Source organism: Ascaphus truei, unplaced genomic scaffold (genome assembly GCF_040206685.1).
Source record: "Ascaphus truei isolate aAscTru1 unplaced genomic scaffold, aAscTru1.hap1 HAP1_SCAFFOLD_1401, whole genome shotgun sequence".
NCBI classification, from domain to species: Eukaryota; Metazoa; Chordata; class Amphibia; order Anura; family Ascaphidae; genus Ascaphus; species Ascaphus truei.
The window spans coordinates 25,001-39,339 of NW_027454282.1; the positions used below are offsets into that span (position 1 = coordinate 25,001).

Sequence of the window (14,339 nt, forward strand, 5' to 3'; positions counted from 1 at the left end):
CCCAATACATATTAAATATACTCCTACCACCCCCATATATATTAAATATACCCTCACCTCACCCCACATTGTCCTTACCTATCTTCTGCAGCACACAGACAGCACAGAACATGTCTCTGGCCTGCCGGGGGTGAACAAGGGGGGGAGGAACGGGCGGGCCCACAGGCAGCACGACGGACACCCTGCTTGCCCTGCGCATGCGCGTGGAAGAATCGCCGCCATTTAAAAAAAAATAACTTTTTTTTTACTTTAACGGGCATGGTCGGGCCCCCCTCACTCACAGGGCCCGGGACGCCATTGCCCTCTGTCCCCCCCTGTTGGCGGCCCTGGTCTCCTGTGACTGACTGTCTTGTTGTAGGGGTGTCTCAGTTACTGAGCACTGTGGTGGAGGGGGGGGGGACAAAGGTGGGGGAGTGAAAGGAGGGGGGGAGAGAGAGGTTGTAAGAGAGGGAGGGGAGATAGGTGGGGGAATTAAGGAGGATGTGAGAGAGGGGGTGTAGGAGGGGGAAGAGTTGGGGGAGAGAGGGAGGAAGAGTAAGAAAAGGGGAGATAAGGTGAAGGGGGAGAGAGGGTGCAAGACAGGGAGGGGGGGAGAAAGGTGGGGGAGTTAAGGAGTAGGTGGGGGAAAAGTGAGAGAGGGGGTGTAGGAGGGCAAGAGAGATGGGGGAGAGAGGGAGGAAGAGAAGAAAGGGATAGAGAGAGTGAGGGGGAAGAGAAACACATGGAGGGAGAGAAGGGGGAGAGAAATAGAGGGGGGCTAGAGCGAGAAGGTGTGTGAGAGGGGGGGCTCTCAAGCCCACTGATACAGGGACCCCGGCAGAAACTCTAGACAGTTGGCATTTTTTATTTGTGGAGGCTCTTTAAATAATGCTGGACCTTCAGGTGGCGTGGTATGGTACACCCTCTGGGTTTTTATTTTTGACTCCACCTCTGGTGGAAGGGATAAGAGAGATGTGTTCTTGATATCTCTGCGGGAGGAATTAGCAGGTATTGTATTTGTCCCCCATGTCTCTTTTTGGGGTGAGTTGTACGTATTCCTGATTCTCTGGAGACAGAGGTGAGATGTATATGTACTGATATCTCTGAGAGGAGGTGCATGAGGTCTGTATGGTAACACATGGGGGACCCTTCCTTACCCAGACAGGACATCCACGGTCACAGTGAAGCCAATGCAGAATGGGGCCAGAGGGGTGCGAGTCTTTTCGTTGATGGCCCCCATGCAGACCGCGAGTACCAAAAAGAAAGTCATGATAATCTCAGCACCAATGGCCCTGGGGATTTGCTCGTCGCTTGACACGGACGTGAACGCTGCTCCGGTGGAGTTGTTATAACTCTCTCCCACTGTCATGGCCTGAAACCGACAGTGTGACAATAACTCTCATGAGCCCAGGCAGTGGTCATGGTGGAAGAGTACAAGAGGAAGTATCAGTCTTTATTTCCAGTCCAAGAGCACCACCATTGTTATACACAAACCTACTGTCCTACATCCTATGGAAAGGGAGATTTGTGTAGAGAGGGCAGCCTTCAGTTCTGGCAAAGCACAGGTGAGATATTAAGGCTTAGATTCACTGAGCACCGTTAAAAAGGGCGTTTCACCCTCCCGCCCTTTTTTTTCTCTTCTGTACCCCTCCCCCAATGAAGATATTCAATAAAGAATGTATTTTTCTTTTAAAGCAAATAACAAAGCAATAGCGGCTGTTATTTTATCTGAGTTACTAGTGCCTTATTCACCAACGAAATTACATGCAAAATCAATGTCCGAAATTGCGCTCATAGATAGATAGATAGAATTAGAGACAGATAGATACAGTACATACAGTAGATAGATCATTGATAGATAGATTGATACACATAGAGATAGATAATTGATCGATACATACATACAGTAGATAGATCATTGATCGATATATAGATAGATAGATAGATAGACAGACAGACAGACAGACAGACAGACAGACAGACAGATAGATAGATAGACAGACAGATAGATAGACACAGATAGATAGATAGATAGATAGATAGATAGATAGACAGACAGACAGATAGATAGACAGACAGATAGATAGACACAGACAGACAGATAGATAGACACAGATAGATAGACAGACAGATAGACAGACAGACAGACAGATAGATAGATAGACACAGATAGATAGACAGACAGATAGATAGACACAGATAGATAGACAGACAGATAGATAGATAGACAGACAGATAGATAGACACAGATAGATAGATAGACAGACAGATAGATAGACACAGACAGATAGATAGACACAGACAGATAGATAGACAGACAGATAGATAGACACAGATAGATAGATAGATAGATAGATAGATAGATAGATAGATAGATAGATAGATAGATAGATAGATAGATAGACAGACAGATAGACAGACAGACAGACAGATAGATAGACACAGATAGATAGACAGACAGATAGATAGACACAGATAGATAGACAGACAGATAGATAGATAGATAGATAGATAGATCGATAGATAGATCGATCGATAGATAGATAGATAGATAGATAGATAGATAGATAGATAGACACAGATAGATAGACACAGATAGATAGACACAGATAGATAGATAGATAGATAGATAGATAGATAGACACAGATAGATAGATATACACAGATAGATAGATAGACACAGATAGATAGATAGATAGATAGATAGATAGATAGATAGATAGATAGATAGATAGATAGATAGATAGATAGATAGATAGATAGATAGACACAGACAGATAGATAGACACAGATAGATAGACAGACAGATAGATAGACACAGATAGATAGACAGACAGATAGATAGACACAGATGGACAGATAGACACAGATAGATAGACACAGACAGATAGACAGATAGATAGACAGATAGACAGATAGATAGATAGATAGATAGATAGATAGATAGATAGATAGATAGATAGATACACACAGATAGATAGAATGCGCATTTCATGAAACATAAGGTAACAATGTATCAGTGGCTCCAGTAGGACTCATTCTGTAATAATACTGTTATTCCACTTAATAAAGCACTGTGTTGAGATAAGACTGCTATGTGCTTATGTACTATGTGCTTATGTACTATGTGCTTTTGTACTATGTGCTTATGTACTATGTGCTTATGTACTATGTGCTTATGTACTATGTGCTTATGTACTATGTGCTTATGTACTATGTGCTTATGTACTATGTGCTTATGTACTATGTGCTTATGTACTATGTGCTTTTGTACTATGTGCTTATGTACTATGTGCTTTTGTACTATGTGCTTATTTGCTATGTGCATGGGGCGTAGCTATAGCCCGGGCAGCCCGAGGCCCGCGCTCTTGGGGGTCCCGCTCTCCCCCCTGTCGGCGGCACATCTGTCTCTCCTCAGATAGAGGCAGGCGTTTGTAATGCCCCACAGTTTGCGCACCAATGAGATAGACTCTGATAGAGGATCAGGGAGAGGATGGGAGGGAGAAAAAATTCTAGTCAGTATTAATATTAATGGGGCCCTGAATTGTCTTTTTGCCCAGGGCCCGCGCATGTCTAGCTACGCCACTGACTATGTGCTTATGGTGCTATGTGGATATGTGCTATGTGCTTATGTCGCTGGTGCTATGTGCTTATGGTGCTATGTGGATATGTGCTATGTGCTTATGTCGCTGGTGCTATGTGCTTATGTGACTGGTGCTATGTGCTTATGTGGGTGGTGCTATGTGCTTATGTGACTGGTGCTATGTGCTTATGTGGCTATGTGCTTATGTGGCTATGTGGTTATGTGGCTATGTGCTTATGTGACTGGTGCTATGTGCTTCTGTGGCTATGTGCTTATGTGACTGGTGCTATGTGCTTATGTGGCTATGTGCTTATGTGACTGGTGCTATGTGGTTATGTGGCTATGTGCTTATGTGACTGGTGCTATGTGCTTATGTGGCTATGTGCTTATGTGACTGGTGCTATGTGCTTATGTGCTATGTTCTTCATGCTGGGGTCTTACCTTGGCAAGTGCCGCACCGATCAGCCCCCCACACAGCTGTGAGATCCAGTAAGGAAGCAGCAGTATTATATTCAGTCCTCCTATTATCCAGGCCCCCAGGGACACCGCGGGGTTAAAGTGGCCACCGCTGCAACATACAAAATCCCACTGAAGTGTTAGAGTCTGACCCTAAAGCACCATTACATTCATCGCTCCTCCCATCCCTGCGAGAGGAAACCGCATTGCTTGGACACTTCTAGAACTTCCCCCGTTCATAGCACTGTATATACAGGCGACCTATGGCAGTGCCAAAAGAGGCCCAGGAAGATAACGTAACTTTCCCCGTGTCACACTATAGGGGCACTGTGTCTTAGGGCAGGGGGGCTCAACTCCCGTCCTCAAGCACCCTCAACAGGTCAGGTTTTCAGGATATCCCAGCTTCAGCACAGGTGGCTCAATCAGAGGCTCAGTCGAAGATCGAGCCATATGTGCGGAAGCAGGGACTGATTGAGCCAGCTGTGCTGAAGCTGCGATATCCTAAAAACCTGACCAGTTGGGGGGGAGGGGGCGGCTTGTGGACTGGAGTTGAGCCCCCCTGTCTTAGACAGCCCTTTCTCACATCAAAGACCAATGCTTTGCCCCTAGACTACTCAGTTTATCATCATTTTATAGTAAGTTTCCGATTCGCCCTCTCAATTAACAAGGCACACATAATGGGGGGACACCTCTGGCAGTGATGCGGTTAAGTGATTTCCAAGCTCTCAGAGGAGACAGCAGATGCCCAAGGAGCTAGTGAGAAAAGTGAGGCATCAATAAATCAGGCCAGATGCATTATCTTTTCAATTCCTCCTGCAGAAAACCAGCTACTGCCAAGGGAGGAAGGGGGAAAGGGGGTGGGGGAGGAGAGTAAGCAAGGGGGGAGAGAGAGGGTGAGGGGGGGGGGGATAGAGAGGGTGAGTGGGGGAGAAGAGAGAGGGTAAGGGGGGGAGAGAGAGTGTGATGGGGGGACAGAGGTTGAGGGGGGGGGGGGAGAGAGAGGGTGAGGGGGGATGGGAGGGGGGGGGGAGAAGGTGAGGCGGGGTGAAATAGAGGGGGGTTAGAGCCAAGAGGTGTGGAGGAGTTAAGGAGGAGATGGGGGAAGAGTGAGAGAGAGCGGGTGTAGGAGGGAGAGATTGGGAGGAAGAGAAAGAAAGGGTGAGGGAGGAGAGAAATGATGACAGAAATAGAGGGGGGTAGAGCGAGGAGGTGTGTGAGAGGGGGAGGGGAGCTCGCAAGCCACTGATACGGGGACCCGGTAGAAATTGTAGACATTTGGCATTTTTTATTTGGGAGGGGGTGGGGGGGCCTTTAAAAAAAGTTGACCCTTCAGGTGGCGTGGTATGGGACACCCTCTATGTTGTTAACCACTACAGCACTGGTGGAAGGGATAAGAGACGTGTTCTTGATATCTCTGCGGGAGGAATTAGGAGGTATTGTATTTGCCCCCGATGTCTCTTTTGGAGGTGAGCTGTACGTATTCCTCATATCTCTGGGGAAAGAGGCCAAGGAGAAGGGGGAGAGAGGGAGGAAGAGTAAGGGGGATGGGAGTGTGGAGAGGGTACTGGGGGAGCAAGGGTAGGGGTTCGGCAGATGGCTAACAGGCCAGGGTTGGCCCATGAGGACTGGGGTTGGCCACCATTGCAGGTGGAGCTGCTCCTCTCAGTAGGGCTCTGTGCCAGTGGATAGAGATGGGGGAGCAACGTTTGAAACCGCTGCGGGAATGTCGTTTTTATGTATTGATGAACTTTCAGGCATTTATAAAAGAACGTTTGGCTCACCTACCCTTTAATTAAAAAAAATCATTTAACACATTTCCCGGGTATTTCATTAATGGTCTTTTCTGTGCAAAGGGGCCTCTCCCCATGTTGTGTTTGGGGAGGTATACAGTATATAGTACTTGGGAGCCTAGTGAAGAACAGTATCTGTGTGTGTGTGTGTGTCTCTCTCTCTCTCTCTGTGTGTCTGTCTCTGTCTCTCTCTGTGTGTCTCTCTCTCTCACACTCTCTGTGTCTCTCTGTGTGTCTCTGTGTGTCTCTGTGTGTCTCTATGTGTCTCTGTGTCCATGTGTGTTGTGTCTCTGTGTGTCTCTGTGTCAGTGTGTGTGTCTCTGTGTCAGTGTGTGTGTGTGTCTCTGTGTGTCTCTGTGTCAGTGTGTGTCTCTGTGTGTCTCTGTGTCATTGTATGTGTATCTCTGTGTGTCTCTGTGTCCGTGTGTGTGTCTCTCTCTCATTTGCAAAGAAATAGAAAAACGTTGTCCAAACGTTGACAAGCCTCTAGTAGTGGGGATAGCGGTCTCACATGTCTCGCTCCTTTTCTGCTTGGCATGCACCTTCAGCACAATCAAGGTTAACTAAGTGCACCATTTATAGGTGCAAAAGAACACACTTGTAAGTACATTGCTGGCTGTGTTCACAAGATGTTAGTATTAATGCTTCTTATCTGCAGTCCGGACATACTGGCGATAGCAGTTTGCTTGTCTGCTGTTAAATGTCAGTTAATGGATACAGTAAAATCCAGATGTGAAAAGAGTTTAACCCTTTCTGTATAATAAAAAGCATATTAATCACATCCATAGCACAGAGAAACACGTTGCATTTTAATGCCAGGGGTGGTCCCGCAGTCACATTAGCCAAACAGATTAACATAGAGGGGTAACACAAACCTCTACATTTCACACCACGGGGGACATAGTTTAGTGCAGGCGTGTCATACTCACTCCTCAAGGGCCACCAACAGGCCAAGTTTTATGGATATCCCTTCTTCAGCACAGGTGGCTCAATCATTGAGCCACCTGTGCTGAAGCAGGGATATCCATAAAACCCGACCTTGTGGTGGCCCCTGAGGACTGAGTTTGACACCCCTAGTTTAGTGTAAAGAACGTGTGAATTCACGTTTGGTTTGATGCATGGCTCGGTTTTCTGTTTGCACCAAATGTAAGAGCGTTTCCTACATGTGAAGCATTTAGTTAGAAATATTTCTGCCACTTCAGACTTTGTGGGTTTTATTAACGCAAGATAAGAAATTGATGCACAGAGACGCCGAATGTTATCGTTATAATTTATGCTTCATGTATCTCCTTCCTAAATCCTCCTAGGAGACTGACTAAATCCAAAGATGATGCACAAGGCTCAACGTTGGAGCAGAGGCTGAAAAACCTCGACACTAAGAGATGCAGGATGAAACTGACACAATTTCCCGACATTTTGCGAAAAATGTGCCTTGTTATACTACCTCCTAATTTTGAAGACTACAGCTTGGCAAGGGAGCTAACTATCTAATGCATTTTAACATTGCAAGTTTACTCTCCGCTTTTCATATTCTTAAGTAAGTATAAGTAGTTTGTACAGCAACAGATATTATGCAGAAATTGGGGGGTTTCTGGCTACTTTTTTGGTGATTTTACCAGGAAAAGAACATCCCATTGCAAATAAATACATGAGATATAAAGAAATAGATTGACGGACAGGCACAGGGGCAGGGGCAGACGCAGGGGCAGACACAGGGGCAGGTACAGGGGCAGGTACAGGGGCAGGGGCAGACACGGGCAGACACAGGGGCAGGTACTGGGGCAGACACAGGGGCAGACACAGGGTTCAGGGGCAGACACAGGGGCAGGCACAGGGGCAGACACAGGGGCAAACACAGGGACAGACACAGGGGCAGACACAGGGGCAGGCACAGGGACAGACACGGGCAAACACAGGGGCAGGCACAGGGGCAGGCACAGGGACAGGGGCAGACACGGGCAGACACAGGGGCAAACACAGGGGCAGACACGGGCAGGCACAGAGGCAGACACAGGGGCAGACACAGGGGCAGACACAGGGGCAGGTACAGGGGCAAACACAGGGGCAAACACAGGGGCAGGCACAGGGACAGACACAGGGACAAACACAGGGGCAAACACAGGGGCAGACACAGGGGCAGACACAGGGGCAAACACAGGGGCAAACACAGGGGCAGACACAGGGGCAGACACAGGGGCAGACACAGGGGCAAACAGAGGGGCAGACACGGGCAAACAGAGGGGCAGACACAGGGGCAGACACAGGGGCAAACACAGGGGCAGACACAGGGGCAGACACAGGGGCAAACAGAGGGGCAGACACAGGGGCAGGCAGGGACAGACAGACAAACACAGTACCGACGGGGACAGGCACAGAGAGACGGACAGACAATCACAGGGATGAACAGACAGACACAGGGATTGACAGAGACACAGGGACGGATCGACAGACGCAGGGATGGACAGACAGTGCAGGGACGATGAGACAGACGCAGGGACGGACAGACCGACACGGGGACGGACAGACCGACACGGGGACGGACAGACAGACACGGGGACGGACAGACAGACACGGGGATGGACAGACAGACACGGGGACGGACAGACAGACACGGGGACGGACAGACAGACACGGGGACGGACAGACAGACACGGGGACGGAAAGACAGACACAGGGGCAGACAGACACAGGGAGGGACAGACAGACACAGGGAGGGACAGACAGACACAGGGAGGGACAGACAGACACAGGGAGGGACAGACAGACACAGGGACAGAGAGAAACAGGGACAAAGAGACACAGGGACAGAGAGACACAGGGACAGAGAGACACAGGGACAGAGAGACATACACAGGGACGAACAGACAGACAGGGATGGACAGACAGACCCAGGGGTGGACAGACAGACACATGGAGGGGCGGACAGACACAAGGACAGACAGGGATGGACAGATAAACCCAGGGATGGACAGACAGACACAGGGACAGACAGGGACAGATAGACACATGGAGGGACAGAGAGACACAGGGACAGACAGGGATGAACAGATAGACCCAGGGATGGACAGGCAGACACAGGGACAGATAGCAACAGACATAGATAGAAACAGATTGACACACAGCCAGACATAGACAGAGAGGCAGGTTATTTTAGATATTTTCTTACCTTATTCCTCCCAGGATAGCGATGATCAGCCCTAGGGCGAGTCCATGTGCCAATGCTGGCTGGAGTCTACCAGTTCCATCCCCATTTTCAATGACAGATACGCAACCTGTGAACACGAAGAGGGCAGTGCCCAGAAGCTCTGCCACACAGGGCTGCACATACAGCTCATACCAATGAGGCTTCGACTCCTTCTGTGGCATGTCCAGCTCACTGTCCTTGAAGGACATCTGACCCATTTCTGTGTCAGTCATTGAGACAACTAGAAGAGAAGAGAATAACCAGTTGCGATCACAAGTATAGATCATATGGTAAGTTCCCTTATATGTGAATTTATTGGAGCCTGAAACACACTTAAATGAACAGAAGTTCATTCAATTCAACAGTCAGTCTCTGCACAATGACACTGGGTTATCTCCATGCACTTTCATCACAAAGAGATCCATCTTTCTTACAGATAATATGCTAAAGTTGCCCAAAAACACAGACCCACAGCTGTCCAAACTGAGTTAGTATGACACCCACCATCACACAACCCTCGAACTCAAACTACAACCCCAACAGGTGTTTAGGAGGGATTGACAGTTAGGTGGTGGAGATATATCATCTTACTTAATAAAGGTCTAGCGATCTCCGTCATTATGTAGACAAAACCTTAGACAGTTAAAGAAACATGATCAGAAACGAAATTACCCGTGTTGCCAGACTGCAGTCACCTTGTGGTTGTTGAAAGGAAAAACACTCCAACGCACAGCCAAAAACATGGACCAATAAAGATTACATTTTATCAGTTTCCTTGCCTGGGACCCACTCTATTTTTGGCTGTGCGTTGGAGTGTTTTTCCTTTGGACTTCCCTTCATTCACCTGGTTGCACGCCTTTCAAGATACACAGGACTGGGGCAACATTATATGTGAGTACAATATTACCTTATGTCTACCTGAGGACTCTCCCAATGAGGCTTTAGGTCTGATTTTTTTCAATCTCAGCCTTTAACCTTCAGGGACAGAGACATCCTACTACTGGTGTATATAGTCAGAAAGTGCTATGGTTATTATTATATATCTCACTAGCCCCAGTTACCTACCCTTTGCATCTTCCTTAAGGACTTATATCATTTAATCAAGATTGGATACAAGTGTTGAGCACATATCACTAACCTATTCTACCTTGCGGTTGTTGAGCTGTATGTATTTGTGCAGTTGTCTGAAAACGGAGGCAGAACTAGGGAACAGCAGACCCCAATGCAAGGAGTTTATTGGATCTCTGTGCTGTCCACCCTTTAACCCCAGAATACATTGAGTGGCACCATGCGACTAGGGTTGCCAGGTGTCCAGTATTGAACTGGACTGTCCTGCACTTGTACACTGTCCAGTAACAAATTAGAGGTAATACTGGACATGTATGTGTCCAGTATTTCCTCTCTGTACATGTATGTGTCCGGTATTACCTCTCTGGGCATGTATGTGTGAATACCGGTATTACCTCTCTGGACGTGTATGTGTATACCGGTATTACCTCTCTGGACATGTATGTGTATACCGGTATTGCTTCTCTGCATGTATGTGTATACCGGTATTGCTTCTCTGGACGTGTATGTGTATACCGGTATTACCTCTCTGGACATGTATGTGTATACCGGTATTACCTCTCTGGACGTGTATGTGTATACCGGTATTACCTCTCTGGACATGTATGTGTATACCGGTATTACCTCTCTGGACATGTATGTGTATACCGGTATTGCCTCTCTGGACGTGTATGTGTATACCGGTATTGCCTCTCTGGACATGTATGTGTATACCGGTATTGCCTCTCTGGACATGTATGTGTATACCGGTATTACCTCTCTGGACATGTATGTGTATACCGGTATTGCCTCTCTGGACATAGTGACTTGACCAGCTTGGGGGGGGGGGGGCGCGGGATATCCCAGAGCAGGGAGAAAGCAGGGCTGTTGCTAGGGGGCTGGACAGCTTCCTCCACCCTGTTTGGCTGCTGGGTAATGCAGCCAATCAGGAGGAGTTGTCAGGAGCCTGGAGATGGAGACAGGGAGAGGAGGAAACAGCATGGAGCAGAGCGCGGTGAAAAGTGTGTGTGTGTCTCGAGCACGTCACACATTTTGCCATTGCATCTAGTATTCTTGGAGAAGCCACCTGGCAACCCTACATGAGACCACCATGGTAAAGCCCCCCTAGGGCCTTGGTCCCCAGATCACTGCACCTGCTGCCCCACCTATTGTTTCGCGTTGTATGAAAACATCTTGAACGTATTTTAGATTGGGCATACTGTAAAAAACCCTCTGAAACTCCGTCTATTTGCCTCTGCTTATTTTTGAACTCTTCCCTCTTTCGGATGTCTTCTTTACCCGCCTGATGTTGATCTGCTGGATTATTGTCTGCAACTTTTGATCGTCCCTATTCTGTTTTCTAAAAATGGACCATAGTAGTAAAGAGACCCAAATCCAGATAACAACTTTTACATTTCATCCCATATTCAATAGACATTATTTAGCATCTTCTGATAACACATAAAGCACAGTAAAAATGGCCTAAAACAAGGGTGCTCAACTCAAGACCTCCCAACAGGTCAGGTTTTCAAAATATCCCTGCTTCGGCACAGGTGGCTCAGTCGAAGACCGAGACACTGATTGAGCCACCTGTGCTGAAGCTGGGATATCCTTAAAACCTGACTTGTTGGTGGGTCTTGAGGACAGGAGTTGAGAACCCCTGGTCTAGAACAATCATGCTTTCTCCCTGTGATGAGACCCGTGGGTCAGAGATGCTGCCCTGCATCGCACAAGTAACTCATTTACTGGCGGTTTACTGAAATGTCTGGCCCTGAGAATGTGGCTATTTTAGGAGAGCAGGTGTAAGGTTCTCACACTCAATGCATAACAGCTCTGTAGCCCCAATTCAATATGTTGTGAAGCTGACGTTTCCTTGAGCCGGGGGTAAATGTTTAAATGGTTCTTAGCCTGTTTAATGAAAAGGACTCATTAAAAAAAAATGTATTCTTGGTATCCACATTATTAACCTTTATATGAGTTGATGGAACAAAGTGCAGTCCATGTCTTTTGGACCTGAAGATCTCCTACTTGGCCATATCTGTATTTCCTTCTCCTGGTCTTCATAGTGAAGTCCCCACACACCTCCTTCACCTTGCAAACCCAATCATAGTCTCCAACACTCCAGAGAGTGAATGCTCCATCCATGAAAAATGATTCCTCTGGTATGACAACAACACGGGCATTATTTAGCCAACCTGACTCCATTCATACAGTTTGTAAGCATTTGACTGACTATTCTATTGACTAAAGTATAAGCCAAGTTGTAATGGAGTAAACCAACTCTATCCTGATGGAACTCCCACCCCACTGTACCATCAACCAACCATCCAACCAAAACTCTATTAATAGAACAACTAGGTGCAGTTTCATGCTTGTTGATTCCTTGGTCATTCTTACAGTTTGGTGTAACTGGGGTAGCCCAAGAAGAAGACGGAAAACCACTGGATAAACTTTAATATCTGGTTACACATAGTCGAATCTCTTGGTTTTAAAATGCTTACTCTACTACATACAAACATAATACTATTTAAATAAACTGTCCTTTGCCTCCGTCTAACATAAGGAGATGGCAGAATTGCTCCTATACTCTCAATCATCTTTATTACATGAATAATCCCTTCTGTCCTCTTACCATACCCTTCAAATGGCCTCAATTTTCCATGAACCTAATCTCTCTAATAATAAATGTAATTACCAACAAAGAGTCCAATGAAACAAAGCCGCCCTTTATACGATATCTGTAAGCTTTATAATGAAGTTTGAACATGTTAATCTTTCTACGAAACCATGACTGAGTATCAATGTGGGACCCCTGTAACTGATTTTGACCCCCTTACTGCTAGTTGAATGTATCGATGGTCCCTGCGCCCCGTGGCACTGAGGGAGACATGCCAAAAAATGCTCTAAAAAAAAATGAAATATAAAACACAGGATATTTAAGCATGTTTCAATATATTCTGCACTATTATTTTTAAATTCTCTTTAAGAAAACTTAAAAAAAAAAAAAAAAAAAACATTTAATCACAAAATATACACGGTCACTTCTTCTATGAGAGATAAGAATGTCCATCTAAATATGGTTTAAAAGTCTAAAAGAAAATCAGTAGGTGCGTTACATAGGAAAGGTAAAACTCTGTATTAAAAGGCTATTTCCCACTGCATTTTTAAAGGAAGTGGGATGGGAAATTCTCCTACAAAGAGCACAGAAGGGCTGAGACGTGCTGGACACATGATGTAAAGATGCATTTTATTCGTATACTCACTGTGATCCAAGCGCAGTCGGCACTCTCACCACCAATCTGTTAGGAGTCTTCCCCAACCTGTTCTACATAAACCTTCACTTATCACAAGCTTCTCCAGCTGGAGAGGGGAGAGAGGTGGAGAGAGGGGTAGAGTGGAGAAGGAACGTCCTCTCAAGTGCATTTTACATTCTTACATAAGGCGCAATAAAATGCCAACTGTCGGGCTGCATTGTCCAATCAAAATACTCAAAGGTGTCCTTATCACATTATTCTGGAGTCAGTGATCCTTCCTGAACTCTGCCAAGAAGGAGCATGAAGTCCCGCCCCCAGTATTACACTTGGAATGCTATAACTACAGATTGATATTTTATTATGTTCGATATCCTCAAGGCTGCTCAGACTTTGTCTTGCGAGTGTACAAACAGGTACCACCCTGGCCAGGTACAGAAGATCAAAAATGTCCCTTTTATTTAGAAAGAACCCAAGAAGTGGCATATACTGAATCCCATTATCTTTCAAGTCCCAGTGTCAGCTCCTTGTGACCTTGAATTCACCGTATCTCTTGGCACCAATCATTGAGTGAGTGTGAGCTCTTTGGGCGAGGACCTGTCGTGCCTGTAAATTCATTCATGTAGTGAGCTGGAGAGAAGACTCACCTGTTATAGTTTGAACCATTTCAGCACTGGAGGTGCCTGTACTTCACTACAAAGCATTGCACAAAGGCGGCAGCACACTGACAGCGAGGCCCCCCGTATCAAAATGTTAAGGGGACTTACCTTGACGAGCAGCCCTCCTCTATCTCCCCCCCCCCCGGAACCGACAGGAGGAGGGAGAGGAGGGAGCGTGGGTCCCCAAGGCCTTGCCCTAAGCCTGGCTCTGCGTCAGGCCACGCTCTTACAGCTTGATTTGAACGCACTTTCTTCTTCACAGTTCAGAGACATGGGCTGTGACAATCACAGCTGTCTGTGGATTGGTACTTTATATTATAGGCGGGCTGTGTAAAGATGCAGCCTGAATCCTTGCAGGCATCTCACGTGTAAAGATATGATATACAGCCT

At 46.6% G+C, this 14,339-nt stretch overlaps 1 protein-coding gene across 3 annotated transcripts in view; it reads right to left on the reverse strand.

Moving 5' to 3' along the window:
* LOC142475820 (aquaporin-8-like) overlaps window positions 1-14,168 on the reverse strand; it is an 18,788-nt gene extending 4,620 nt beyond the window's left edge. Inside the window, exons 1-5 of one of the 3 annotated variants that reach the window (XM_075581547.1) lie at window positions 14,058-14,168; window positions 13,303-13,399; window positions 8,975-9,233; window positions 4,004-4,130; window positions 1,137-1,351 (exon numbers count right to left, since the gene is read on the reverse strand). In XM_075581547.1, the coding sequence (XP_075437662.1) occupies window positions 1,137-1,351; window positions 4,004-4,130; window positions 8,975-9,225 (593 nt within the window). In that variant the 5' untranslated portion in view covers window positions 9,226-9,233; window positions 13,303-13,399; window positions 14,058-14,168. Of the gene's footprint in view, window positions 1-1,136; window positions 1,352-4,003; window positions 4,131-8,974; window positions 9,234-13,302; window positions 13,484-14,057 lie in introns of those variants that run through there. The other 2 variants (XM_075581546.1, XM_075581548.1) reach the window with 2 other exon arrangements.
* Window positions 14,169-14,339: the final 171 nt, after the last annotated feature.